Source organism: Amphiprion ocellaris, chromosome 7, assembly GCF_022539595.1.
Source record: "Amphiprion ocellaris isolate individual 3 ecotype Okinawa chromosome 7, ASM2253959v1, whole genome shotgun sequence".
Classification (NCBI taxonomy): domain Eukaryota; kingdom Metazoa; phylum Chordata; class Actinopteri; family Pomacentridae; genus Amphiprion; species Amphiprion ocellaris.
The window spans coordinates 12,891,509-12,904,352 of NC_072772.1; the positions used below are offsets into that span (position 1 = coordinate 12,891,509).

The 12,844-nt window shown below is 38.6% G+C and overlaps 1 protein-coding gene across 3 annotated transcripts in view; it reads left to right on the plus strand.

The window, feature by feature from the left end:
• Nucleotides 1–12,844, plus strand: part of veph1 (ventricular zone expressed PH domain-containing 1) — a 96,292-nt gene that overhangs the window by 41,754 nt on the left and 41,694 nt on the right. For all 3 annotated transcript variants that reach the window (XM_055012189.1, XM_055012190.1, XM_055012191.1), the window contains 3 exons: nt 2,161–2,324; nt 3,527–3,736; nt 11,737–11,957. In XM_055012189.1, the coding sequence (XP_054868164.1) occupies nt 2,161–2,324; nt 3,527–3,736; nt 11,737–11,957 (595 nt within the window). The remainder of the gene's footprint in view (nt 1–2,160; nt 2,325–3,526; nt 3,737–11,736; nt 11,958–12,844) is intronic.

Here is a 12,844-nt window from a genome sequence, read left to right on the forward strand (position 1 = left end):
TGAATCTAGCTGAAAACAACAACTAACCTGTTTAAATTTTATCATGATTATTCTGTTTCCTGTTGAACTGAGGAATTTTCTTGTTTTCAGAAAAACAAACACATTTTAGAGAAAAATTCAACATTTTGGGAAATGTATGTTAGTTTTGTTGCTGAATAAGAAAATTGATTCCACACTCTTGTTTGTGCAGTAAATATACTTTACAGCTTCTGGCAAAAGAGGTTAGTTTATATAATTAGAGTAGAAGAAAGGAAGAGGGGAGAAGCTAACCTGGTTTTGTCCAAAGGTAAATGTAAACCTCAGGTTTTTGTACAGATGAATGGGAATTAAATAATAAACATTAATTACTTTATTATTTTGGGCAGGTCTAGGTGACAGGTTGTTTCCTGCGTTCATGTATAGTTGACTGAATCATGCACAAGAGAAAATGAGAATTTTTCTCCAAATATTGAACAACTTCTTTAAGAAATGCAGCAAATAATGGAGGGTAAAACATCCATAGACACTTCCATCTTTCTTCCATTGTCAGACTTTGTGTTGTTCTTTTACTACAGTTTGCCATCTGCCCTGCATATACTTTCAACAAAAGACTAAAGAAGAATAAATCATCAAACATCATCACCACATAGAATGTGCTCCGTTTTTCACACCATACAGCTTTTCGAACATCAACTTTTATTCTATACTGCTTTCATCATTTTCTGCTGAATCTTACTGGACTTAAACATAAAATGTAAAATATCTCTTGTGGTGCAGCTTTTTTTTTTTTTTTTTGCAGGACACAAAAGTCTTTGTATGAAACTCTGAAATGCTACCAATGAGGAACCTACCGATTGAAAACAAGAGTCTTTGTTCAGTAAAGTGAATCATTTAAATATGTTTCATGCGTCAGTCAAAGGCTATTGGGTAATGCTGTGGGTTTTGTTTGGCTGTGTACTGATTTCTAAATGCCTTTATGTGCAGTCATGCATCAGCACGGACTCTGTTCTCCTGCATCAGCATCTCTCAAAGAATATTAACAACGAATGGAGAAAGTTTGATTTCGTAATTATGGATATAATATTATGACTGCATGTGTGTATTTTCTGAGAATAGTAACAGTTACGGCAAATGCTATGATGCTACAGCTACATCACAGACAGCTCAAAGTTTCATACAGCTTGGTTTGTATTTCCATGGTTTTGGCATTTACTTTGTAGTGAAAAAATGATCGCCACCAAATGAACAGTTACCATCTGGGAATGCAATGACACTAATAACAGGAATGATGGAGTGAAAGACACAAGCAGTCAGATGAGTTGTGCAAAGTTTGAGGGTAGCCAAAGTTATTTTAAGAGAAAAGAAAACCAAAAGTGACATTGTTATCCAAACTGTTCCCACAGCTTTACACCCATATAAATCATTTTTGCAGTTACTGATGGAGTGAAAAACGTTTTCCTATTGTCCAGTAGCAAGCATATTTATGGTTTTACCACAAGATAATGAGGTTTTCTCGGCAATCAAGATTCCAACATTTATCAACAACTTTGCCTGGTATGCAGTATGTCTCAGACTGAGAATTTGTTGGCACACAAATAAAAAGACAGTAGAGGTGTATGTGTTTAATATACAGACCACCCAAATTCAATTTAATGAAGCAAACTGTTTGACATTTTGGTTACAAAAATGTTGCCAACAAATATACAGAACATACTGCGTGTACATAGAGTAAAGTGAATACATATGGAATTATGAATACATAAAAAGTATTGAAGTATAATATTACTTACAGTATGATACATATATACAGAATGCAGGGATATAAAGGTAATAAACTGAGAATATAGATCAATTTAAAAGAAAGAAATATAGACTGTATATATTTATAATAATATAAATTAATATGGTTTGTCCTTTATTAAAACATATTGTTTCATGTCAGGCACTTACTATGTGCATTTTTATCATCTATTTGGGGGGTTAATTTGAGGAAATTGCAACTCTTATTTCCCAAATTTTGCATGTTTTTGGCAATTTATGAGAAAATCAACTCTTAAGCCACTTTTCTCTCTGTTTATTAACTACTGTTTTATACTGGGATCCTTTTTAATCTGCACATGTTGATGACCAAGTTTAAAGTTTAAAACGCGTGTCTGTCCTCTCTTTATCTCTTTATGGCAGGTAACCACATGCTGTTACGAGTGCTGCCCTCCGTCTATCCTAGACAACCAGACACCATCCACCGTCACCTAGACAACCTTACTGCCATGATGTCACAGCTGGAGTCTCCAGAGCAACAACACCTTATCAGACTAATTCAAGTAGTTGCTGAGCAACATCCACTCGTAAGTGTTTGTGCCTCATTTCTAGCATAAAACTTCACCCAAAAAACACAACACAGTGTCCTGTTACTGAATCAAACTATTTATTTTCACGTGATACTTTTTTGTAACTGCATGAGCCAAAATAAATAGCAGTCCCACTTTTGCAACCTAAATGTAACACAATCTCAACTTTTTGTTTGCACTGCCTTTGTAAGCCTTGAAGTTAAACACTGAAAACAAGCAGCCTTCCAGCTGTATTACAACCTATTGTTTAAAGTGATAGTGAGGTATTTACTGTCAGAGCTGTGGAATCATCCGAATAATGAACTTTCCAACTAAATGACACCTGAGATTTAACTTGGCTTTGGCTTCCAGTGAAGTACGTGTGTGGCTTTTTATAACACTTCTGCAGAAGAGTCAACGTTAATCGTTTAATCCAGCTCTATCCCATTATGAGCTCAAATGGAAATGTGGAAAATTCACTGGAACATAGATAGAACTGAGGAACTGGAACAGTGCATGTGGAGTACAAATTTCTCAGCAGGAATTCCCTTAATCCTGCATATTTTGGAGCAGAGCTGCTGATGTTCAACCTGAGGGGGGAGGTACCACATACCAGCAAACCGAGCGCTCGGTGGTGGATCGTCTCACTCAGTGGAGCAACAAAACCAGCCATCTGGAGTTATTCTAATCTGCACCCCCCACACAGATGCTACAAAATATTTGTGCTCTGATTGTAGCTGCATTCATCACACAAGTTACCAAATGCTCTGTGTTCACGTACTGGAAGTGAAGCAGCTTTGAAAAGATCTGAAATACAATGGGATTCTTTTATTACTGAAGTTTGTTCATCATTTGTAGCACATTGTCTTCCTGAGACACTGATGCTGTTTGATGTTAACATCATTATTCAGAGCTGGTAGCTGGAAATGGTTTCCATTGTTAGTCCACTGCAGTCTTTTGTTACCAGCACAGATAATGAGGAGGAACTGTTCATTCGTTCACTGTGTCCAGACAGTCCTACAGTCAAGCTTTTGTTTATTATCAGTCACCAGACTCTTCATCTCATGCCAAGGTCACTCCTCTCACCTCCAGCCTTCATTAAAGGCATCAGGCCTCTTTTTGGTTGAGTTTGTTAATGAAAAAAGACAATGCTTTATCTTTTGTTTCATTCTGCATCCCTCTCTCTGACTTGCTGTCTTTATTTCTTCCCATCTGTACAGATGTTGAGCCCTCAGGTGCCTACGCTGGTCGGTTACCTAGGTGACCAGTCCCTGACTGAGGCTCTACTGGGTTCTCTTGTGGACGTGTCACAGGCCAGTCCTTCCTCATTGGTCAGCTTTTTGCCTGCACTGAGGATTGTGGGACAGCAGTGTCCTGCTTTCTTGGGTCATGTTGCCAAAATCCACAGTGCTGTGGGCATCATCAGTGAGGTAAGATGCACTCACACAGGGCGATTTTTTTACATTTATTTGCCGCAGTGGTTTGGCATTGAAACAGAAGGGAGAGGTGTGACTTTCAGATGCACCTCAGGTGTGTTTAGAGTGAATGGTAAGCCCTTTTATAGGGGGCGTGAGTGAAAAAAACAGTCTGCTGAAAGGTGGGCATGAATGTTAGCAGGCCTCTTATTCAAGGATGACTGTGACTCAGGGGGTAGGATGTGTGTTTTGTTATTGAATTGTCCTCGGGCAACATACTGAACCCCAACACTGATCCTCAGATAGTTAGACCATCACAATAAATCAATCTGTCCATATGTCAGTGAAGCAAGAGACAACATGGCAAAGCACTCTGAATAACAGCACCACATATATGTTGATTTTTACCTTTTATTGGGGCATATTAACTCAAGTAACTCCACCAGGAAGGTGAAGAAACAATAGAAACAGCAGAATCTAAGGGAAATACCAGAAACAAATGGAGATCTTCAGACCTGGTTCTGTAACTAAATGGCTTTGGGTGCATCAGACATTAGTGGAGGTGCAGCAGGGCAGACTCCTAAAAGTGATTGTTTTCTACCATTAAGTGATTCTATATTGAGTCTATATTCATCTACACCTGCGTGTACCTGGATCAGCATCCAAATAGACATAGCTTTATGTCTGTCAGTGATAATAACAAAGGAATATTATAAAAAGAATAAAGAAGCATGGCATACTGGCGATATTGTGTTGTTTCTTATGCTTGTGTTTGGGATGACCAAGCTACTAGTTTAGTTTACAAATATTTTGAAAGTAGACTGTAATTAACATGATTTAGAGGTGGCTTAGATATAAAGTAGCACCAGAAACAGCATGAAAAATAGTGCTATGATGAACAGATTCTACTGGGACACAGCTGGAAAAAGCAGTAAACACCAAACAGCAGTAAGTGAATACGAAACGTGGTTCCTTGTGTTTGCTTTATGAATCACAACGGCACCCGTACCCTCAAACTCCAGCACCCAGCCTGCAGTGGTGAACGCAACATCTGCTTTGCCACTTGACCAAAGATTTCTACAAACGTAGGTAACATAATAAATGTGGGTAACAGAATTGTTAGAGGAATGTTTTAGCCATTTTCTATTTTTAAACCATCAGATACAAAACAAACATCCTCCCCACTGTATAGAGGATTTAGCTATATTTTTAGACACTTACGCTTATAGTAGTTGGTGCTAAGCTTGAGAGAGCTTTGTTTGGAGTCTTTGCTGCTGGTAACATTACTGTCGTCGCCGTCCTTTGTGTTCACTGCTGTGTTGCTGCCAGTTACGTTTTTAGGCCTCTGAAACCATTTTTCGAATGCCTATGTGATGATATTTGAACCATAAGCATTGCACAATAAAAAAAAAAAGACTAGTTTATCATTAAAATTTTAACTGAAGGTGCATTATGGTAATACAATGCATGCTTTTGTACTGAACTGGGCCTGGAGGTCCTTGAAATCATTTCAAACTCTGAGCTGCTAACACTAAAGGTCACGAATGTCGATGCATACTGTTAGCTTTTTACAACAAATGTCTCTATTGTCGGTGTGCTGGCTGTTTGTAACCAAGTCAGGCAACAAGAACTCTCACAACAAACAAAATTACATGGAAATAAAGCCACTGATGTTATCCACACACACTGAAACAGGCAGGAGTGATTATTTTAATGAGTAGGGATAAATGGGCTGCACACTCATATGACTTGTTCTCTGTTGTTCTGCCAAGTATAAAACACAGACTCTCACACCAGACAGGCAGATCCGGAGGTTTTGACCGCTATTTAACACCTATATCAGTGTTCAGTGGATGCGTCTGTCCTAAACAAACACATGCCAGCTCTGCTTTCGGCTCAGAGGGAGTCAGAAACTGTCCTGGTGCGAGAGAAAAATACCTCCTTTGAAGGAAAAGTGAAGGAGCATTTTAAGCTGTCGCCTAATGGTGCAAACGTAATGCAATTTAAGGGAACATTAACCTCAGGGAAGGTACTTGGTTCAGCGTGTGGAGAAGAAGGGAGAATCAACTGTGTTCTTCAACAAATGGAGCAATATTAGATTAAGTTCACATGTGTGACAGATATTTTTATTTTTAAGTGTGTGCATGTTATTCGTGTCTGCATTCAATTTTATTTGCACCAATATGATGAAAAAGCATTTTGTGGCTCAGACTGCCACTAATCCAGAGTGACAACTTCTGCTACATCTTGTTATTTCACATTTTATAGAAGATTTAGAAAACAAAAATTTGTTTTGAAAGAGACTAAATTCGTCCCATGTGTCTCATTTTGGACAGTCCTTTGGTTAAACACTTGGCTGCCTATTTGTAACTAATAGCACTTCTCCTGATGTAAAAAGTGGTGTTTCAGCCGTTACTTGACAGTGATTGGAGGCCACTTCTAAAACACTTGAGCTGGTGATTGCAGGTTAATTAGATCACAAATGGAGCAAACTGCAAGGTGGCATCGCCGCTGACTGATGGGCTGCAGAGGGAGGTGTGGTGAAGGTGGTGGAGTCTCAGACATGCAAACCATGAACGATCTGTCATTATGTCTTCACGTCTTTGTGAAAACAGAATTGAGCCCAGATTCTGAGCTGTACAAGCCACATGGCTCAAACAATGTGGTCTGTTTGTGAGTAGATCTGACACTTTGATCCACACTATGACATTTCAACAACTATTGAATAGATTTCCATGAAATTCAGTTCAGACATTCATGGTATGTAGATGATGTATTCATACCATTTGTGGTCATAGTTTGACTTTTCCAGTTGCCCTGTAATGATGTTCACATTAAGTGCCTTGGCAAAATGCTGGATGGATTTCCATTAAACTTTGCACAGACTTTTGTTTATTCCTCAGGATAAACTGTAATAACTTTGGCATCTGTTAATATTTCCCCAGAGTCCATCACCAGGTTTTAACTTTTCATTTGTCTGATACTTTGGTTTACGACCAAATGCCTTCAAAACTAAAGTCATTTGATCTCTGTTGTACTGTAGTTTGAACTTGGTGCTCATCAGCCAACATTCAAATTGGGGCTGTGCTCCACTCCACGTTTGTCAGTCGAATTGGATTTGACTGTTCAATATGAATATTTGACTTTTTCTATAAAGACTATCTGGCAATCAAAAAATCAACTGGCATGAGTTTCAGTGATGATTTTGACCACTTTAACATCGTCAAATGCAACAGAGACATGAGAAGAGATGTCTTCGTATTTAAAAGTTAAAACAGCTGTTTATGATGCAACATGTGAACTGTGGCCTATTTGAATTGTTGACATATAATGTTGGGCTACCATATGTCGGATAATGAGACAGGCAGCTAACATGTATGTCTGTTTATATCCTGCTCTTATAGGTTACTTTCTTTTATTTCATAGACAAGACATTAAAAACCGAATGAAATGGTTAACACACTAAAGTAAGACAGTAAGATTATTCTTGCTTAACATCAACATCTTAGCATTTTAAATAAAAACTCTGAATTGTTCTCTTCTTGTTATCAGTCTTTCCCATTTGAAAGTTGTTCAGAGGAAATCCTTTTGTTATCCCAGTTAAAAATCGCTATAATGTGTGCCACATGCTTGCAAGTGACACAAGACGTGAAATCAGGACGATATCAAAATGTGTTTTTCAGATGTAGTTGATCATACACAAGGCAGCACTGATGATACATATGATGAAGTCACACGTTACCATCTGCACTGGATGTTCAGGGGCATGAAAGTGACAAGAAGACAGCTGAGGGTTCCCACTTGTTCTTTTCCTCTGGGTCCATTTTTGGTAGTTTAACAACAATTTGGGGAAATTAGCAAAAAGGCAAAATACATCATGACCGTCTGAAGATGAAGTGTTCCCCTACCACACATACATTTATCAGACACACATACACACAGATAGATAAACACACATACATCGGCCTGGAAACCATAATAACATTTTCTGTGACTCCAAGGCAGAGTTTGCTCCAAAAGCTCCCTTCCTCCTCAATCTTCTTGTCAAAAAAGCTGCCAACCCAGCTTACACACACACACACACACACACACACACGAACACACACAGTTTGTCAAAGCCCAGTGTCCTGTCTTTCTTCACACTGGAACCATTTGGAAAATAACCCATGTTTTCTGGGAAATGCCCCTGCAGAGGCCTCCTGGTGATGGCAGTGGAGAGTGCCTCCTATGGGTTCGTGTTTGTGCCCTACGGACACACACACACACACACACTCACACTCTTTCACACTGATAGGATGCATTTGTACTGGATTGCACAATTCTTTCTTTGGCTCCCTTTACCTCCTGATGGGAGTTAGTCTATATTGTATTTCTGGACTTATTTCTCAAAAGAAACTGCTCTACACTGTGAAGTTCCGTTCAGTCCAACAGTTGTGTAGTAAAAATGCCCTCTGACAATATGATAATATCATTTTTATTTGCTGTTGGCATCAGTTCAACTCTGTAGCCATTTTTAAAGCTGCAGAGAGTGATCATCTTAAACTGTTTGGAGTGAATTTTAATGTTTTTTTTTCTTACTTCCAAATTAAACTATATAGCTGTACGGGCCTTGGATCACAAGAGCTGGATGATGAACAAGTTTGAAAAGATAGAAAGAGGAACATCAAATAATTTTTATAGCCATACTCCTTTAAAAAAAATAAAACATAAGTGGATAATAGCTTGAGTACATATCTCCTAAAAAAATGCTAAAAATATGATAGTAGCGAAGACACTGATAGGATAATATAGGACATACAATCTGCAGTTAGAATAACTGATATACTCAGATGTATTTTTGTTAGTTTTCTCCTTTTTGCCAATTAATACTGGTCATTAAATTGATCAATATACATACTAATATAAAGCTGAAGGAATCACTTCTGAAATCCTCCACAGTTGCTCCGTTTAGGTAGAAATGTAAATATTCCCTCCCATTATAGACAGCAGTATATTCCTACTGTCACAAATCATTACTGCTATCTGGGACAGAAAACACACACTCATGCAGACAAACAAACACAGAGCTGCTGTGCCAGACTGCAGCTCCAAAGGAAGCAGAGGGATCAGTGTCCTGATGGAGAATCAGGAGAAACTAAGTGACTGAGCAAACAAGAATAAGCACTTAGAGAAACAAAAGCAGCGGGCTGACAGCCACTGCACCAGCCGTGGAAACACTGGGGCTTTCTGACTGATGGCAAAGCAACCGACATGCAGACGAAGAAGAAATAAAAGAAGAAAAAAATGTTAGCAAAGAAAACATTTTGTTTATCCCTGGACTGATGCAGTGTTTTCTTGCAATCGCTCTATTTTTCATGATTTTAACTCGGGGACAAAAGACGGAAAACTGTCTTAACTTGCAAACAAACATTTATTAAAGCAATGTTTCGTAACTAGACCTGATTTGTCCTGATGGAGAATCAGGAGGAACTAAGCGACTGCAATAGGCACTGGAAAATGGTGAAGGTCTAGTACCAAAATGGTGCTTTAACAAATGTATCTTTGCAAGTTAGATAGTGTGCGGGATTCCAGTTTTTGTACCTGCTGGATGCGTTCTTTCCTCTCCAACATACCTGCCTCTTGAAATAGATGTGCGAATAGTTCCCATCAACCAATATACATGTACAGTAAAAATAAAAATCTTGGTGTCAAAACTGAAGATAACACCAAAAAACTTTGTTCTAGTACCTTGATTTCTTTAGGTTTTGTCCATGTTTCAAAAAACAAAAGAGCTTTTCAGTTTTTAGCCTTCGGTGTTGATTGACTTTACTCATGGCGTATTACCATTCAGATAGTGTTGTATTTCTCAGGATCGCAGAATGCTGAATGCAAATAGAGAGAGATTACATTTTAAAATGCATTTACTTCATTGTAAGTTGGGTAAAAATAAAATAACAAAAAATACAAGTGGAAAAATGTTGACTATCAAATCTGATAAGTGGTCAGGATGTAAATTAATGGGCCATGGTGTGTCTTTTATTACAGTTAGTGTTTATGTGTGTTTGTTTGTGTCTGTGCACACGAGGCAGCAAGAGTTGATTTCTGTCGTCTGCAGATCTGCACTTTGGATGACTATCTGCTCCCCTGCCATGATTTTTGAAAAACATCAAAGCAAACAATTAAAAAAACTGTTAACATTTGGTTCTCTTTTCAGATCTTCCTGTTATTGTCTGTTTTGGCACTGCCTTACATATGATTTTAGTTATTAGTTAAACTCCTGAGCTGTTCAGGCCAAATGCTTTTTATAAACAATTGAACCCAGCCTGTATCATTTGATGATTTAAGAGAGCCTCATATGACCTGGCGGTACTAGTATTACGGTAAAATGTCACACTTGTAAACTGTAAAAGATATGAGTTCTGCTTGTGCTGTAATAATTAGATGGACTGCAGTAAGTCCCTAAAAAGGAAAGTCATCTCATCAATAAAAGCCTGAGCTGTGGTACAGAAGAAGCACACATCCTTGTAAAATCCAGGCATGTTCCTGATTCATTTCTGTGTTGGGCTGCAGAAACTCTTAAATTCCTGCTTGGCATGTTGTTACAGTAAATAGTCAAATTCTACCTTTTCTGGTAGTTTTAGGATCCACTAATAAATTTAGTATCCTACAGAGAGCTTGTGAAACATGTCTGAACTATGCGGTAACTGCATTCTTTTCCCCTCATTACAAAGTGTTTGAGAGCTGTAAGCACAGGTTGGCTCTGTCCGTCCTTATGTCCCTCCATCAATCAGTCCCTCAGTTTGTCAGAGGACGCAAGTGAAATATTTAATGTTCTCATTTTTTAGTCCAACCAAAATTAGTTTTTACAAGCTCAGAGACTTCAGTTTCGAAGCAAATCCAGTTTTTGTCAGTGGATGTGGATATTGGGCTTTGGTGCTTCCTTAAAACACTACAGGAGAGCTGCCACTGAGTCACGTGACCTTTGTTTATCTGTTGTCACAGCGATTTCTGTGGTTTATAACAAGTAAAAATGTGCACTCATTTGTTCATTAATAAGCTCCATAAAAGGGTACAAATAAAACCTTATAGTTTAAATGAAGGGTTCCTTTGAAACAACAGTCATCTGTGTTTTGTTTAACTTTCCTAAATCCTGCTTTTTAAATTATGCACTCTAAGAATATTTGAACAAACTGTTGTTGGGTCATTTCAAAAGATATCTCTTTCATTTACGTTTCCTAAATTGTGTCTTTTGTTGTGCAGTAAAAGAAATATTAATCAAACCAGTATTGGTTTAATCATTTTCAGAATGTCTTCAATCTGTTTTTACAAATAAACTCCTCAAAAAGTCATTACAAGAAGGTATATGTTGCATTTACGACATTATATTGATTATAATTGCAGCAACTCGTACATGCAAAAGTGAAACCTCAACCGTCCTCTGAGAATACAAGTATACACAGCACAAGTTATACAGTACTCTTGCTTAAGTACAATTTTATGTCAGTGGTGAGCAGATTGTATATGTCCTGCATTTGGTGTAAACAAAAAGCAGGCTGGGGATGACGAAATGCGAGTGTTATGACAAAGGCCAGAGGGAAAGACATTACATTTGGGAGAAGAAGTTTATATTTTCTAAGTTTGCAGAGAGCCAACTGCATGTCTTTGTATTTATTATTGTTTGTCAAGATTTAGAAACAAAAGAAGTTGCACCAAACCCCCCAAACTGCCTGGAAGTGCAAAAATAATGTGTATTGAATTAGATAAAACTCACTCTTTCTCCACTAAAACACATTGTAGTTGAACAACACTGATCCCAATGCAAAGTGCAACCCATGTTGTTTCTCCACAACATTAGAAATAACTATTAAAAGTGGAAGTGCCTGTGCAGTAAAACAACTGCCTCCCAATCTGATTATTTGTTAATTTTCCTTTTCCTTTGCTTAGTTTTATGAGAGGACCAGCATGGATCATAACCACATACTGTAATGTCAACATAGTTCCACTCTGACTTTCCCTCTGTTGTCTCTTTCCTACAGACTCATGCTCACAGCTCATTGGTCTACCTGGTGTCCCTTCTGGGCAGCATGGACCACAGCTTTCACCACACCCTGCTGCTGGAGATCAGAGCTCTGACCGACCGTTACCCGTCTTTACTGGGAGGCTGCGGCAAAGACATCTACAGGATGAGCAACTCTTTCACTGCTATAGCCAGACTGCTGGGAAGACGACTGGAGGAGAAAACATCCACACACTGCAGGTTTGGAGAGACATGTTGAAAAAATCACAAGCAGACTCCCGCACACCGTCTGAACTTGCAGCAATGCCTTTTTGCAATGTTTCCTTGCTGGATCTTCATCAGGCAAGTGGTTTATTAAAAAGAGAAGTCATCTTAACTGTATTTCTGCAAACCAATCACATTCCTGGTGTGCTATAGTAAGGCACGAGTCCGAAAACATCATTGTACTCATTGATGATTTCCAATAACACAGAGACTGTTGGAAAAGTAAAACATTCCATATCATAACAGCCGTAAACGTGCCTTCAAATTAGGTTAACATGAGATGGACAAGTTACTGTAACATGAATGCCTACAGCCCCCCCAAGGACCAAACTGCATTCCTAAAAATATACAATATATGCTAAAAAATCTTGCAGGGGCCACATGTGGATGAACCTGCAGGGATACATTTACATGGCAAGTGACAAAAGAGCACTGATGAATGACGAGAATCCTTCATGATAAATAAAACAAAGCAGCACACAATATGTGCTAAAGGTAATCATCAAATGTACGTCTACACTGTCAGGCCTGTATACATGCAATTAAGTGAGTCACTTCCTGCCTGAAAATGGCTCAGACCTAAGTCTTGACCCGTTGCTTCCTCTTAAATGTGCAGATCTATGAAGCCCCTGCATCCCTCCTCTCACCCCTCCTCCCACACTGCTGCTGGAGCACACCAGCTCACCTCCAGCTCTGCTCAAACACTGTTAAAACTGCTTTATGCTATACATTTGCAATATTGGAGAGATTTTGCATTACAAGTTGGAACTGGAAGTTGATTATGATGCAGAAAGCCCTTCCCTGCAAGTTGACCACGATCAGTCTGAAACCCCAGAAGTCTGAATCCATGTTTGAAACTGTCC